This window comes from Megalops cyprinoides, chromosome 17 (assembly GCF_013368585.1).
Source record: "Megalops cyprinoides isolate fMegCyp1 chromosome 17, fMegCyp1.pri, whole genome shotgun sequence".
In the NCBI taxonomy this organism is placed as follows: domain Eukaryota; kingdom Metazoa; phylum Chordata; class Actinopteri; order Elopiformes; family Megalopidae; genus Megalops; species Megalops cyprinoides.
The window spans coordinates 22,142,503-22,154,596 of record NC_050599.1 but is presented as its reverse complement, the minus strand read 5'-3'; the positions used below and the strand labels follow the sequence as shown (position 1 = coordinate 22,154,596).

The window sequence follows — 12,094 nt, the reverse complement described above, 5'->3', positions numbered from 1 at the left end:
TTCTAATATGAACAAGGGCTTTACTGCGAGTGCCCCCCCCTCCCCCCCCGCGCTAAGCTTCTCCAGCCCTGCCTGCAAGAGAAGTAATTATGCTGTGTTTACTGACTGAGGACAGGAGAGGGTGGGAAGCCTGGTAGGATGTAGGCAGAATACGTCACAGGACAATCCCCTCAGAGCTCAATGCCAGTGCAAATTTTACATTACATTATTGGCATTTATCAGACACGCTTATCCATAGTGACTTAGATAGGTTGCAGTTTTTTACATGTTCCATCTTTATACAGCTGTATATTTACTGAGGCAATTCTGGGTGAAGTACCTTGCCCAAGGGTACAACAGCAGTGTAGGGAACCAAACCAGTAACCTTTCGGTTGCGAGTCCTGATCCTTACCGCTATGCTACCCATTTTTAAGGGGTGGCAGTGTATTAGTATATTGAAAACATGTGCACACAAAATATGGTGAAAGTTGCAGAGTCTTATTGGGGCTAAGGTGTCTGATTATTCTGCAAATTGAAAAACTTTTACCACAGGGATTCTTTTTACAATTGTTGTTATGAACCATGCTCAATGGGTATAAATGAGAAATGAGGAAAGAAAAGTATTTGAGTAGTTTTAACAATCATTATTTTGTGAATGGTTTTATGTCTCGTTACCTTGAAGTGTGCTTATTGCCAATCTTCTACCTCATAAGAAATTTAATTTTCTTTTTAATCAATAAATTAAAGTGCCTCCCCTTGTTGCCAAAGTTCCAATGTCGTGAGACTGAAAGCGGACACGGTTGTCCAAAACTTTCCTTCCCTCCTTCCCTCCCCCTAGTTTTTATTACCCATGGTGCTTTTCTGAAACAGAGAATCCCATTCACATTATTTTGCCCTGCTGTGTTTGACATGATTCAATTCCCTGTTTGGACAGTTGAAAAGTGCACGGATGTGTCAACGTAGAGAAAAGCAATTGCACCCTGTTTGCGCGGGGGTGTGCTGGACTGTCATAGCAGCTCCTGCCACTTTGAAAGGAGTTCTTTTTGACATCGATACAGTGCTCCGTGTCAGAGCGCATGGGGAATGAGAAGCAGCGCAGTAGGTGTCTGTGACTTCTGTATCCTCCGTTGTCAGTGTCTCGATCTTCTCAGGACTGACCCTGCGCTGACCCGGAAGTGTACGCAGGAAAACACACGTATTCTGCCGGTTGGCAACAATCAGGTCACGGCTTTAAACAAACCTCAGCCACGAGGCGGCCCTTGCATCCGCACGCGGGCCTCTCTCCTCTCTGTTGCCGCATCGGCTTCCTTTGGCATAATGCATATTTATTTCCTAATTATTATTTCTTACGAGGCCTCATTTTCCCAAGGTGACACCCCGTCTCACCTGGCCGGTTATTGTACGGGGCGCGATGTGTGTTCTGTAATTAAGCAAATGAAAGCTGCCAGGCTTGGGATGAAGCCCTTGGAGGCTGGTTACGGCTGTTACACCTTTGCCTCACGGACACGAGGGACACGCTGACCAATGAGCCTACTACCTCACCTGCCTGAATCTGTGCCTTTGTGTGTGTGTGTGTGTGTGTGTGCGTGTGTGTGTGTGTGTGCACGTGTGTGTGTGTGTGTGTGTGCGAGTGTTTGTCTGTGAGCCCTTGATACGTTTATACTGGCTGATTCTCTGTAATTGTGTTTCGTCATGAGGCAAAAATGTACCACGTTTGCTGTAAGAGATAAACAGCCATGTGACGCCACTCTGCACAATGTTTAAGGTGTCAAGGAGACCCTCAGGCTCGCCTTTGTTGCGCAGGAGGGAAGAGTCTTGACTGATGTGACATCAGGAGCACAGAAAAACAGGCTGGAATGTCATGGGCGTCCCCTTTTCATCTTTATTTCATACATTTTCCCTTTGATTTTGGTTTGGTTCTGTGGAAATTCAGCTTGATTCGCTGTGACACAATTCAACCACTGGACCTTCGGCAGCTTCCTATTTCAGGCTCTTGCCATATGTGTGTGGAAGATAACTGCGCTTGGTTCACTATTGCTGCTGGTGAAGCCTTACACTAAAAACATTACTTACACTCAAAACAACAACTAAAAAGCAGACACTGTCTGACGTCTTTATAGATCTCAGACATATTTATAGAGTGCATTTCGTAAGGTAAAGCAGGGATATTTTTATATAGGTATTCATGTTGTCCTGATAATTATGTGCTCTCTCTGTAGCTGTCTTGAATGCTCTTCTTTTGAGTAGTCTGCCTTCATAAAGAGATGACTGACGGGAAAGAAAGACTTCTCTGAAAGAAAGATGTCTCTGGACGTTGAAAGCCATGCATGTTTTCAGAATGTATTCAAACACCATTGTAAAGGTTTTAAAGGATCAACAATAGTAGTGGTGTGTACAATAGTGTACAAGTTGGTCTTTTGATGGACAATGTTCAGTTACAAACCAGATGTATTTTGAATGTTGTTCAAGTCACATGAAGTTATGCTTATAACAGTACATGGGAGAGGGGTACATTTAGCCAAGGTTGAGGACACCCATAGTAATTGCATGTAAGTGATCATCAGTTAATATATCAGTTGTCATCAGTTCCCTGTACCTTTTTTTCCTAGAGCCCACATACACTACTATGGCACCCCCTGCCTGTGGTGCTATGAACAACTGCACCCTGACAGCAGAGGACTGCAGCATTGGGTTCGAGAAAGACCAGAACGGCTGCAACACCTGCAGATGCAAGACGCGTGAGTCTGAGTTTTTTTGGTAGTCATGCTTTCCACACATTCGCAAGGTAAATGCTTAGATAAGAACTGTACAATGCGAGCGTGGGCATGGTTTTCATTGTGTCTTTCATCAAAAAGCTACAGTTTGTTTGGCACAGTGCGCTTGTCATTAGTTCAATGTTCCAGAGAAACTAGAGAGAGAGAGAGAGAGAGAGAGAGAGAGAGAGAGAATGAGAGAAAGAAGCCATTATTTAATGTTAAATTTGATATCTGGGCTCTCCTACATTTTTAAAAACATATCAGAATTTGATGAGAAGTCAAATTTCCCCGAGGAAATTTTGCAGAGCCCTAGCAACGACTGCTCAAATTAAGTTTAGGTTTCTTGTGAGTGTTGTCATGCCAAACACTGCTCCCGCGTGGAGCTCAGGGACCGTCAGGAAGCTGAGAGGCTAATAAAGGTTACTGCTCTGAAAGGTCACTGCTTTAACTGCCAAATGCAATTAGAGACGGTATTTCAAAACATTGGTAATTAAACGCTCACATTATAAATGCAAGCACATTGACAGGAACTCTAAACACAAACATATGACATCTGAGGTATATTCTGTAATTCCCTTCAATAGCATCGCAGTTCTCTGAATGCATTACAGTGCATCTTGTGCGGTGTAGGCTTGACTTTTTTTGTTTGTTTTTTTTGGGGTCAGTAAAGTGTGCATGAGAACACTTTTCCAGCTCACCTTGCCTGTGTTGTTGTGTGTGTCCGTGTTCAGGAGAGGAGGAGCACGGGGGTCAGTTGGCAGACTGTGGCCTGAGCTGCCCTCTTGGGTACCAGACGGATGAGCAGGGCTGTAGAATGTGTCTGTGCAGGACCCAGCCTGAGGAGTGCAAGTCTGAGGCCTGTGGGAAGCAGTGTCCCCACGGCTTTAGGTGGGAAGCCTTCTCTGCCTCAACCTATCATCCATCAAATGTGTGTGTGCGTGTGTGTATGTGTGCCTGTGTGTGTGTGTGTGTGTGTGTGTGTGTGTGTGTGTATGTGCATGGTGTGCATGTGTGTTTATGTGTATATATGTGCCAGGGTTTCTGCTAGGATTTTTTCTTGCCGGTCCAGTGTCCGGAAAGAATTTATTTTACCGGACAAATTTTAAACTTACTGGTCACGTTTCAATAACAGTCTGTGTTACAAACATATATAATAAACAATCTAACATATAAACAATATAATGTACACCTAGGTTGACGAAAGAATGACAATGACCTCAAATCAGTTTGACTACTTAATGAACAGTAACGATTGAGCAAAATCTCAGCATTAGCTGCTAAAATTTAGGATATTACGAAACATCTGTAACATGTAACATCTGTAGCCCATTTAAAAAAAAAGGCCTACATGGTATCAAATGTAGCCTATAGGCTACCAGGTAACATTTTATTTTCTCCTTTTTTCATTGCGGCAAAGTCCTCTGCTGCAGACATGAACATCAAACGTGTCTGATGTGTCTTAGCAGCTTGCAATGCGCATAAGCCACATCACTCTCTCCTCCAGACGACTTCGCAGCACCGTCTTAATTCGATTCTGCAGAGAGAAGTGGGCCTCGTAGTAAGCAATAAAAAAGCGCACCCTTTTGGGGAAAAAAAAATACTGTAGGCTGTTAATAGGCTGTTTCGCTGTCAAAAGTCCTGTTTAGGGATTGCCTTCATTATAGCTATGTTTTGTATGAGCATTATTACCGGACATTTTGACTGGCAAGTTTTTAATTTATCGGTTTTTTATAAATTTTACCAGGCAAAAAAACAGTAATTACCGTATAACGGAAGCCCTAGTATGTGCATGTATTTCTCAAGTGGATTTTACATCCTGCTTGGTGTCCATTGGCTTCCCTTCTCTATAAAATGTGTGCTTTTTATGGTAAATCTACTGTAACTAGAAAGATCACTTATTGGATGGTGTTTGGAAAGCTCTTTGTCTTTAAAGAATCTGAGACAGAAGGTATTTGTCTACTGATGATTTAATGTTGATTTAATATGACAATGTACAGGTGTAACAGCACTGTTGAAACAATTGTCGTTCACAAAGAATAAAGTCAGCACTGTCACTTAGCAGACGCTCTTATCCAGAGTCATTTACAAAGCAAGAGAACAAAAGTGTGTCCAGAGAAGTCACAGGAACAACAAACTACATCCGAACATGTGTCTTACTGTGAGATGGCATGTGACGTGTTTTCCAACCAGTTACTTCCTGTTCATCTTGAGGTCAACATCCCAAGCCCTTGATGATATAAGTCTCAAAGCTGAAGAGCTGCTGCTGTTGCTCTGTCATTTGGCTTAGAAGACATAATGTGAAAAACAGGTGATATATTATGCTTGACTTGACCTAGCTACTGTTTCAGGCAATTTCTTCCTAGGGTATTGGCCAGTCATTGTGTGCATGTTAAAATGCACTCACTTTGATTGTTCCACAGGTAAAAAGCCTGTGTTAGTCCTTTACCTTCATTCCAGTTTTTTTTTGTATCGCCTTTTTCCTCTCCTTAACTTAAACGCTTGCAGACGAGACTGTGTTTTATTTGATATTCCATTTATTCTCTCCAAGTTCTCAAGTTATAGCTTGGGTTCAGCTGCAAAGTATTCAGCTGAATAATTCATTGACCTGACACCCTTTCTTCCTCTGTACCAACTCTATTGATATTCCGCACAACTAAATTCCCTCCTGATAGCTCCTTATCACACCAGGAAAAGCAAATTGCACACGGTTGCTTTTCAGTCCCATTATTCAAGAGATAAGAGACGGGGAGAGGAGCGGAGCTCGAAGGGAAGTTGTTGGGGGATTTTGAGGTTGACAAATAAGGTGCCTGGACAGCCTTGTGCTCGGGGTCCGTGCTTATTTTAGACAACCGCTGCGTTTTTCAAGATGTTTATTTCATGCCCGACAGTCTAAGCATCTTTAAACAATTTGTCTCCAAAGCTAAATATTTTCTAGTGTCGAAACCGCCGCATAATTCGTCCTGATGAGCCGCTCTGGTTGTCAGAGGTGATTAAGCGTTCAGAATCCGGTCACAGCATCAGACCTCAGCTCCAAACACCGGTGGGTGTTGTGTTCTTTCATGGTCGGTCTTTGGGGATGGATCCGGGCTTTGATCCAGGGGTTGGAAATCACTGGTCACCCTTGATCTTGATGTTCGCGCCCGCTGTTGGCCATCGGCTCGTAGGTAATCCTCTTTGCACGTTTTTCTGTGGGAGATCAGAGCCGGCCCTGCTCTGCCACCATGTGGAGGGTTGCCCAGGTGAGGGGATGTTTGATTCCTCACTCACTTCCCTGAACTCGGCCGTGTGTCGGCAGGGTGTCTGTGTCTTCCCTCGCTGTCAGGTCGCCTGCACTTAAAGAGCCAGAATTAGTCAGAGGTTAAGACTTTCGCTTTTTTGGTACTTTATTTATTTAAACGGGAGAGTGACTGTCATGGTCGCAGTGAACGAAGCACACACAGCAAGGACACTGTCTGGGATCGGGAAAAGATGAAGTCGGTGAAAATGTGATCAATCTGGTCTGATCTTTTTTTAAAGCTTTTGTTTATGGTGGACTGCTGATGAATGAATGTCATGAGTTCTTTGTTATCCATGTTACACTACCCACCCCCACCCCCCTGTCCTGTCAAACTGTCCCCAAGCAGAAAGAACAAACACGGCTGTGATCTCTGCAGTTGTAAGAAGTGTCCAGAGCTGTCATGTGACCTGGCCTGTCCGGCTGGCTTTGCCCAAGATGATTCGGGCTGTCTCATCTGTCACTGCAAAGGTGGGTATTGCCCTTTGCTCCTCGTGGGCTTTTCTGGAGGGACCCTCCACATTCCCCCACCTCAGTCTGGTTGGTGTTTCTCTTCACGTCCTTCAGTCCAGCTTATAGCTCCCTTTTTCAAGTCGTTGCTAGCTGCACTGCGGTATCCATTCCATGGTCTCGCCAGTTATGTTTGATTGGCCATTGCACTTTGCATTGCATTTTGTTCATTGCTAACCCATTTTCATTTTCTGATGGTCCAAGTGGGTCCTTGGTTTGTGTTCTCCCTGTTTTGTCTTTTCCTGTTCTCTCTATACCCACAAGTAGGTGTTTTAGACTCCCTCTATCACTGAAGTTGTCTTAAGTGGAGTTGACATGTATATACAGAATCTTTATATCTATCTTCACTGTTAACTAGAGAAAGTCGATCTGGAGGTCAAGTTTTCTTTACTGTCTTTGGCAATATATCATGAAAGTTGGAAGAGTGGCCTTGTCTGACAGTAGAGTTCACCTCAAGGAGTGAACAAATGTTGAGATGATTTGTTAAGCTGTAAGTAAATACATTTTGAGGTATTTTTAGCTTGTTGTGTTTGGTATGGCAGTAGTCATACATTTACATTTATTCTCTCAATGGGTGCTCTTACTCACATACAAAGTCACATACAAAGTAAGAGGACCAAAGTGCATCTGAAAGTCACAGGAAGAACAGTTCATACAAAACACAATGGAAACTTCTGAACGTGTGTCAGCATGTTTCAAATTTTACTGTGACATGGTGAGTGAAGTGCTTTCTGAAATTAGCTATTACAGGGAATGTCATCCGTATATGTGCGCTTGGCTTGAGGTCGGCTTCACAAGCCCTGAATGTAATCTCACGTTTCAAAATTGAAGAGCTAATACTATTACTTTGACGTTTGGGTTAAAGGACACAACACATGAAATGGGTAACGCATTGCTTCTTGTATCATGTCGATTCATGCTTAATAATCCCTGATCTCTGCAGATTTTGAAGATGGTGAGAAGTGGGAGTAGCTGTAGCTCTGATGACCACGGTCTCATTTGGAGTTTTTATTCACTACAATCAGGGATGCCGCTGATGAAACAGTTCTCTTTGGCTCTCGGGGGTTTGCCCATCAGCCGGACACAGAGGTCTTTCAGTCTCACGTTAGGCAGGATTTAATCAAGGTGATTTTCCTCTCTTTCCTCTTTTTTGTGAGGAGGTATTGATTCGACCGTCTCTTGCTGCACTCGCTAATTTGCAGTACGTCAGAGCCAAGGACAGGAAGTGTCCAGACCGCATTTAATTAAAGAGGAGAGATGCTGCAGGGATGGAGTTGCGTGTGTTCTGATAGATAACAGACAGCTCTGTCAGTGATGCGATGACCATGTGTCCACGCTACCCTCTCCCTCTCCCTCTTCCTCACCCTCGGCCTCTCCCCAGATCCGCCTGCCCTGTCAATCACACCCTCGGTGGCCCGGTCCGAGCCTTGCCTGTCTGTGGACGGGCGCCGGCACGGCGACGGAGAGAGCTGGCACGACGGCTGCAGGGACTGCTACTGCCACAACGGCCGGGAAATGTGTGCCGTGATCTTCTGCCGTGTGCCAGCCTGTGCCAATCCCAGCATCCCACCGGGCCAGTGCTGCCCCTCCTGCACCGGTAGGGAACTCTACGAGCACTACTTTCACAGCAAGGGTCTCATATTCAAATCAATATTCAGGTAATTATAAATGAATAAAAGATTTGTATAATAATCAGAATAACAGATTTAAAATGTTATCTAAGTAAATGTGTGCTTCTCAATACGACTGCATGTTAAGGTTGATTCTGTCAATATTCAGTGACATCTGCGGCAATTTTGTCTGGCAAATACAGTCAGCTGCCATGTATGATTTGAATGGCTGTGGATAAGCCCAGTGATTGTCTGTTAAATTGGAAATACTTGTCTGAAAAGCAGGTTAACAAGTTTTCCATCTGAGGGCCACTGTGTGTCCTCGTTCCCCTTAGATGAAATCATCTCCCGCAAGCCCGAGCCGAGCGAGTCGCTGGCGTGCCCCGACTCTGGCGGCAGGCGGGTCAGTGAGGGCGAGGGGTGGCGCCTGGACTCCTGCTCTCAGTGCACCTGCCAGAGTGGGCAGACGATGTGCGAGACGGAGGTTTGCCCACCTGCGCCCTGCCAGGACCCCGTCAGGACCCCGGACTCCTGCTGCCCCCGGTGCCCAGGTGAGATTGACGGAGAAGGCAGTCATAGAAAGTAGCAATGTGCACATGTACAGTGAGACTTCTGTTGAACTCAGGCTGATGCTGACTGAACAGAGCCAACACCACAAACAAAAGAGCTGAGGAAAGTGACTTACAAGTTACATTGGGGATATCATGTGATACATGTTCCTTAATGCATGAAATGTTGTGTGTATTGCGTATGTAATGCCTTAGCCTGTCCACACTTGACTAGACCATATGTGTTAGAGCACAGGGAGCCAGGCCTGACGCTGGGTGGTCACTATGTACGACTTGCATAAAACCGACTGGCCCAGAGGGCCTAGCGACAGGTGAATGCAGCAGCTCTCAAGCAAATCATAGACACTGGAGACAAGGTCAAGTGGAATGGAAGCCACAATGGCAGGCAGCAAGAAGTCTCCTTTGATTCCTCTGGGAACCCAACCAGTCTCTGTGGCCGTTGTAAGGTAATCCTGAGTCCAACCCAGAGGGGGCCGAGGAAGACTTAAAAGCCTGAGTCAGGGTATCTAGACTGAGGGTGTCCTAATACAGTGTGTCCCTAATCACTGTGCTTGAACCGAATGTGCATATTTTGGACCGTGAATCACAGGGGCACACAGAATACAGAGTGTGTCCCTCTGTGATGAACTGATTTCGTCATTTTCACTGGGGATTAGCACCTCTCTCTCCGAAATATCTTTAAGCTCATAAAGAGCGTTTGAAATTTTATACAGCCGATAGGCTTCCAGCAAGGATTTTCTTTTTTTTTTTTTTAAAAAAAAAGAAAACCCAACCTAACAGTAAATGAAACAAACTTTGAGAAACTCATATCAGTAATTTACATGTTTGTAGCACACTGTAGTGGTTGGATGACTCGCAGACGTGCTAATGTGGATGCAATCTTGGAGATTTTCACCTCTCTGTGTACCTGTGACCAAGGGTTCAAAAATGGAAGGAAAACTTACGGTAATGATGAGTTAAAAAAACAGAGCTGTCACAAAGTGGAGGAGAGGTGGCTGTTTGGGGTTCTGCAAACCAAGGCGTCATCGCCCAGGGTCACCGGTCACTTTGGCCAGCGGCGGTCAACAAAGTGACATCCGCAGTCACGATGCGGTCACACAAGTCCGGTTCCCGACCGAAGCGGTCATCCAGGCATCGCCACATGGCGTATGACAGGCATACTGATTGATCAATCTGCAGTATTGATATCATTCTGCACCCAAAAGGGCTGCAGAGACACTTCGATGTCGCTGTTCTCAGATCAGTTGCAGCACAGGAATGCAGGATGGCTCCAGCACAGATCCATACGAGCCTGCCGTCCATTTGGGCTTAGTGCTGAATAACCACCACTGGGCAGCTCAGCATCCCACAGACCTTCCAACACAAAGAGGCTAATCATAAATTGGAATCAGTCTACCCCACTACAGCAGCAGGCAGAGAGTGCACTCCAGACGCAGAGAGAGCCGCCATCGCCGCTGCATTGTTGAAGCGGAGTGCTTTGGAGGTGAAGACGTGATGGAGTGGGTTGCCGTAGAGTACAGACGCAGACGGCAAAGTGCGTTAATGGCTCCTTGACTGCGCAAAGCCAGAGACACAATGGCATTTGTAGTGCATCACTGCGTGGAAAACAAGGCCCTCACAGTTAGTTTGCGTCACGTCACTTTTGTTTACCAGACAATCTCATCCAGAGCAGCTTATGTAAGTGTAGCCCACCGGAGAGTCAAACTGGCAATCTCTTTGGGTTACGAGCCCTGTTCCTTTGACACTGCGCCCCACTGCTGCCCCAGCCGGGCCACTGCTGTTGCATCCTCAGGCATTAACGTGTGACAGTGCACGGCTGCATGCTGCATGTGTTTCTCGTACTTGGATACACCCAACATGCCCGGAACAACCGGTCATCAGATGCGCAGATACAGATACTCCTCTTTGAAATGAATTGCAGACATAACCGTTTGTCCCATTTAAATGTGTCCCAGTGTGTTTAACGTCTGCTGCCTGTTCCTCCTGGCAGGGCGTTGCGTTCAGTGTCTCTGCTTCTTAGCCTATTGTAGCATCTCTAACGTGGCCTTGCGTGGAATCGCACTCCACTGTGTGTCCTCCAGGTGAGCCCCTCACGCCTCTGTCTCCTGGCAACACGGGCAGCGCTCCAAACTACTGCGAGGGCGAGGATGGGGCTGTCTTCCTCTCCGGCGAGTCCTGGAGGCCAGACGCCTGCTCCAGCTGTGTCTGCTTGGACGGCGGGGTCGCCTGCTACTCCGAGCTGTGCTCCGCGCTCGGCTGCGCCCGGCCCGTGCTGCGCAAGGGACAGTGCTGCCCTTCCTGCGCAGGTGAGCTGCGCAGATCTGACTGCTTAGGACTGCAGATCTGGGGAAAGACACACACAGAGCGCAAATTTGGTCAGCCCCACCAATTTTGGACTAACACGCCGGTGCCCTTGTTGACCACAGAGGAGAGAATAGTAGCATAGCTGAGATCATAGATCAGACATGTCAACACCCCACAAAAATTCCCTTTACATGATCTAAGCATGTAGAATGTATGTTGCCTCCAAAGAAAACAATATGGGCAACGCTGCTCTGCGTCTGCACCAGATGAATAAGTACCGACACAGCCACTAGCCTCACTGAGTCATTTTTTTCCCAAGGCTTTTTCCAGAATCTTTTGAGTGCAACTCTCTCTGTCTCTGTCTCTCTCTTTCTCTCTCTTGCGCTGCGTCTACCCGTCTTTCTCTCTCTCCCGCCCTCCTTATTGACTGTCACTTCTAAGAGGACGCAGTGCCAAGGGCAGAGTGCCTCTTCAATGGGAAGCGGTATGCAGATGAGGAGCGCTGGGATCTGGACAGCTGCACCCACTGCTACTGCCTGCAGGGCCAGACCCTGTGCTCCACCGTGAGCTGCCGCACCCTGCACTGCAGCGACCCCGTCAGCGTGGCGGGGAGCTGCTGCCCCACATGCTCAGGTGAAATAAGAAAATAAGCTTATCCCCACACCATACTTATTCTCACTCCACGCTTACTCCATGTATGTGTCATGCGCCACTGCTGTTGCCTGGTATTTGTTGTTGTCACTTTGGTGTTGTAGGCAAGCACTGAGAGAGACACTGGAACCGGAGTCAAATTCCTTGTATGTGTAGAAGCATGCCGTGTTAATAAACTCTGATTCTGATTCTGTGTCTGATTCTGAATAAACACTGGCTTTGCTTTCTTTTAACAAGGGAGTATTGTCCGTAGTTAGTGACTAGATAGCGGCAAATGTACAAGGAGTCAAGCTGCTAACTTCCCTCAATATTATCAGGCCGTCATACACAATTTATAGATCGATAATTAGCCGCTGCTATGATAATTAGCTGCTAATATATGCTAATGTAATTAGTTGTGCGTGGGAGGGGGTGACTCAACTGATTCTAGGCAGCGGTGTT

The 12,094-nt window shown here is 46.2% G+C and overlaps 1 protein-coding gene across 1 annotated transcript; it reads left to right on the top strand.

Annotated features, from left to right (window-relative positions):
- Nucleotides 1–2,605: 2,605 nt before the first annotated feature.
- Nucleotides 2,606–11,295, top strand: LOC118792471 (cysteine-rich motor neuron 1 protein-like). Its single transcript, XM_036550325.1, has 7 exons — nucleotides 2,606–2,717; nucleotides 3,467–3,623; nucleotides 6,359–6,480; nucleotides 7,901–8,116; nucleotides 8,465–8,680; nucleotides 10,780–11,004; nucleotides 11,231–11,295. Exons 1-7 carry the CDS (start codon nucleotides 2,606–2,608, stop codon nucleotides 11,293–11,295), a joined length of 1,113 nt encoding a protein of 370 aa, XP_036406218.1.
- The last annotated feature ends 799 nt before the right edge of the window (nucleotides 11,296–12,094 follow it).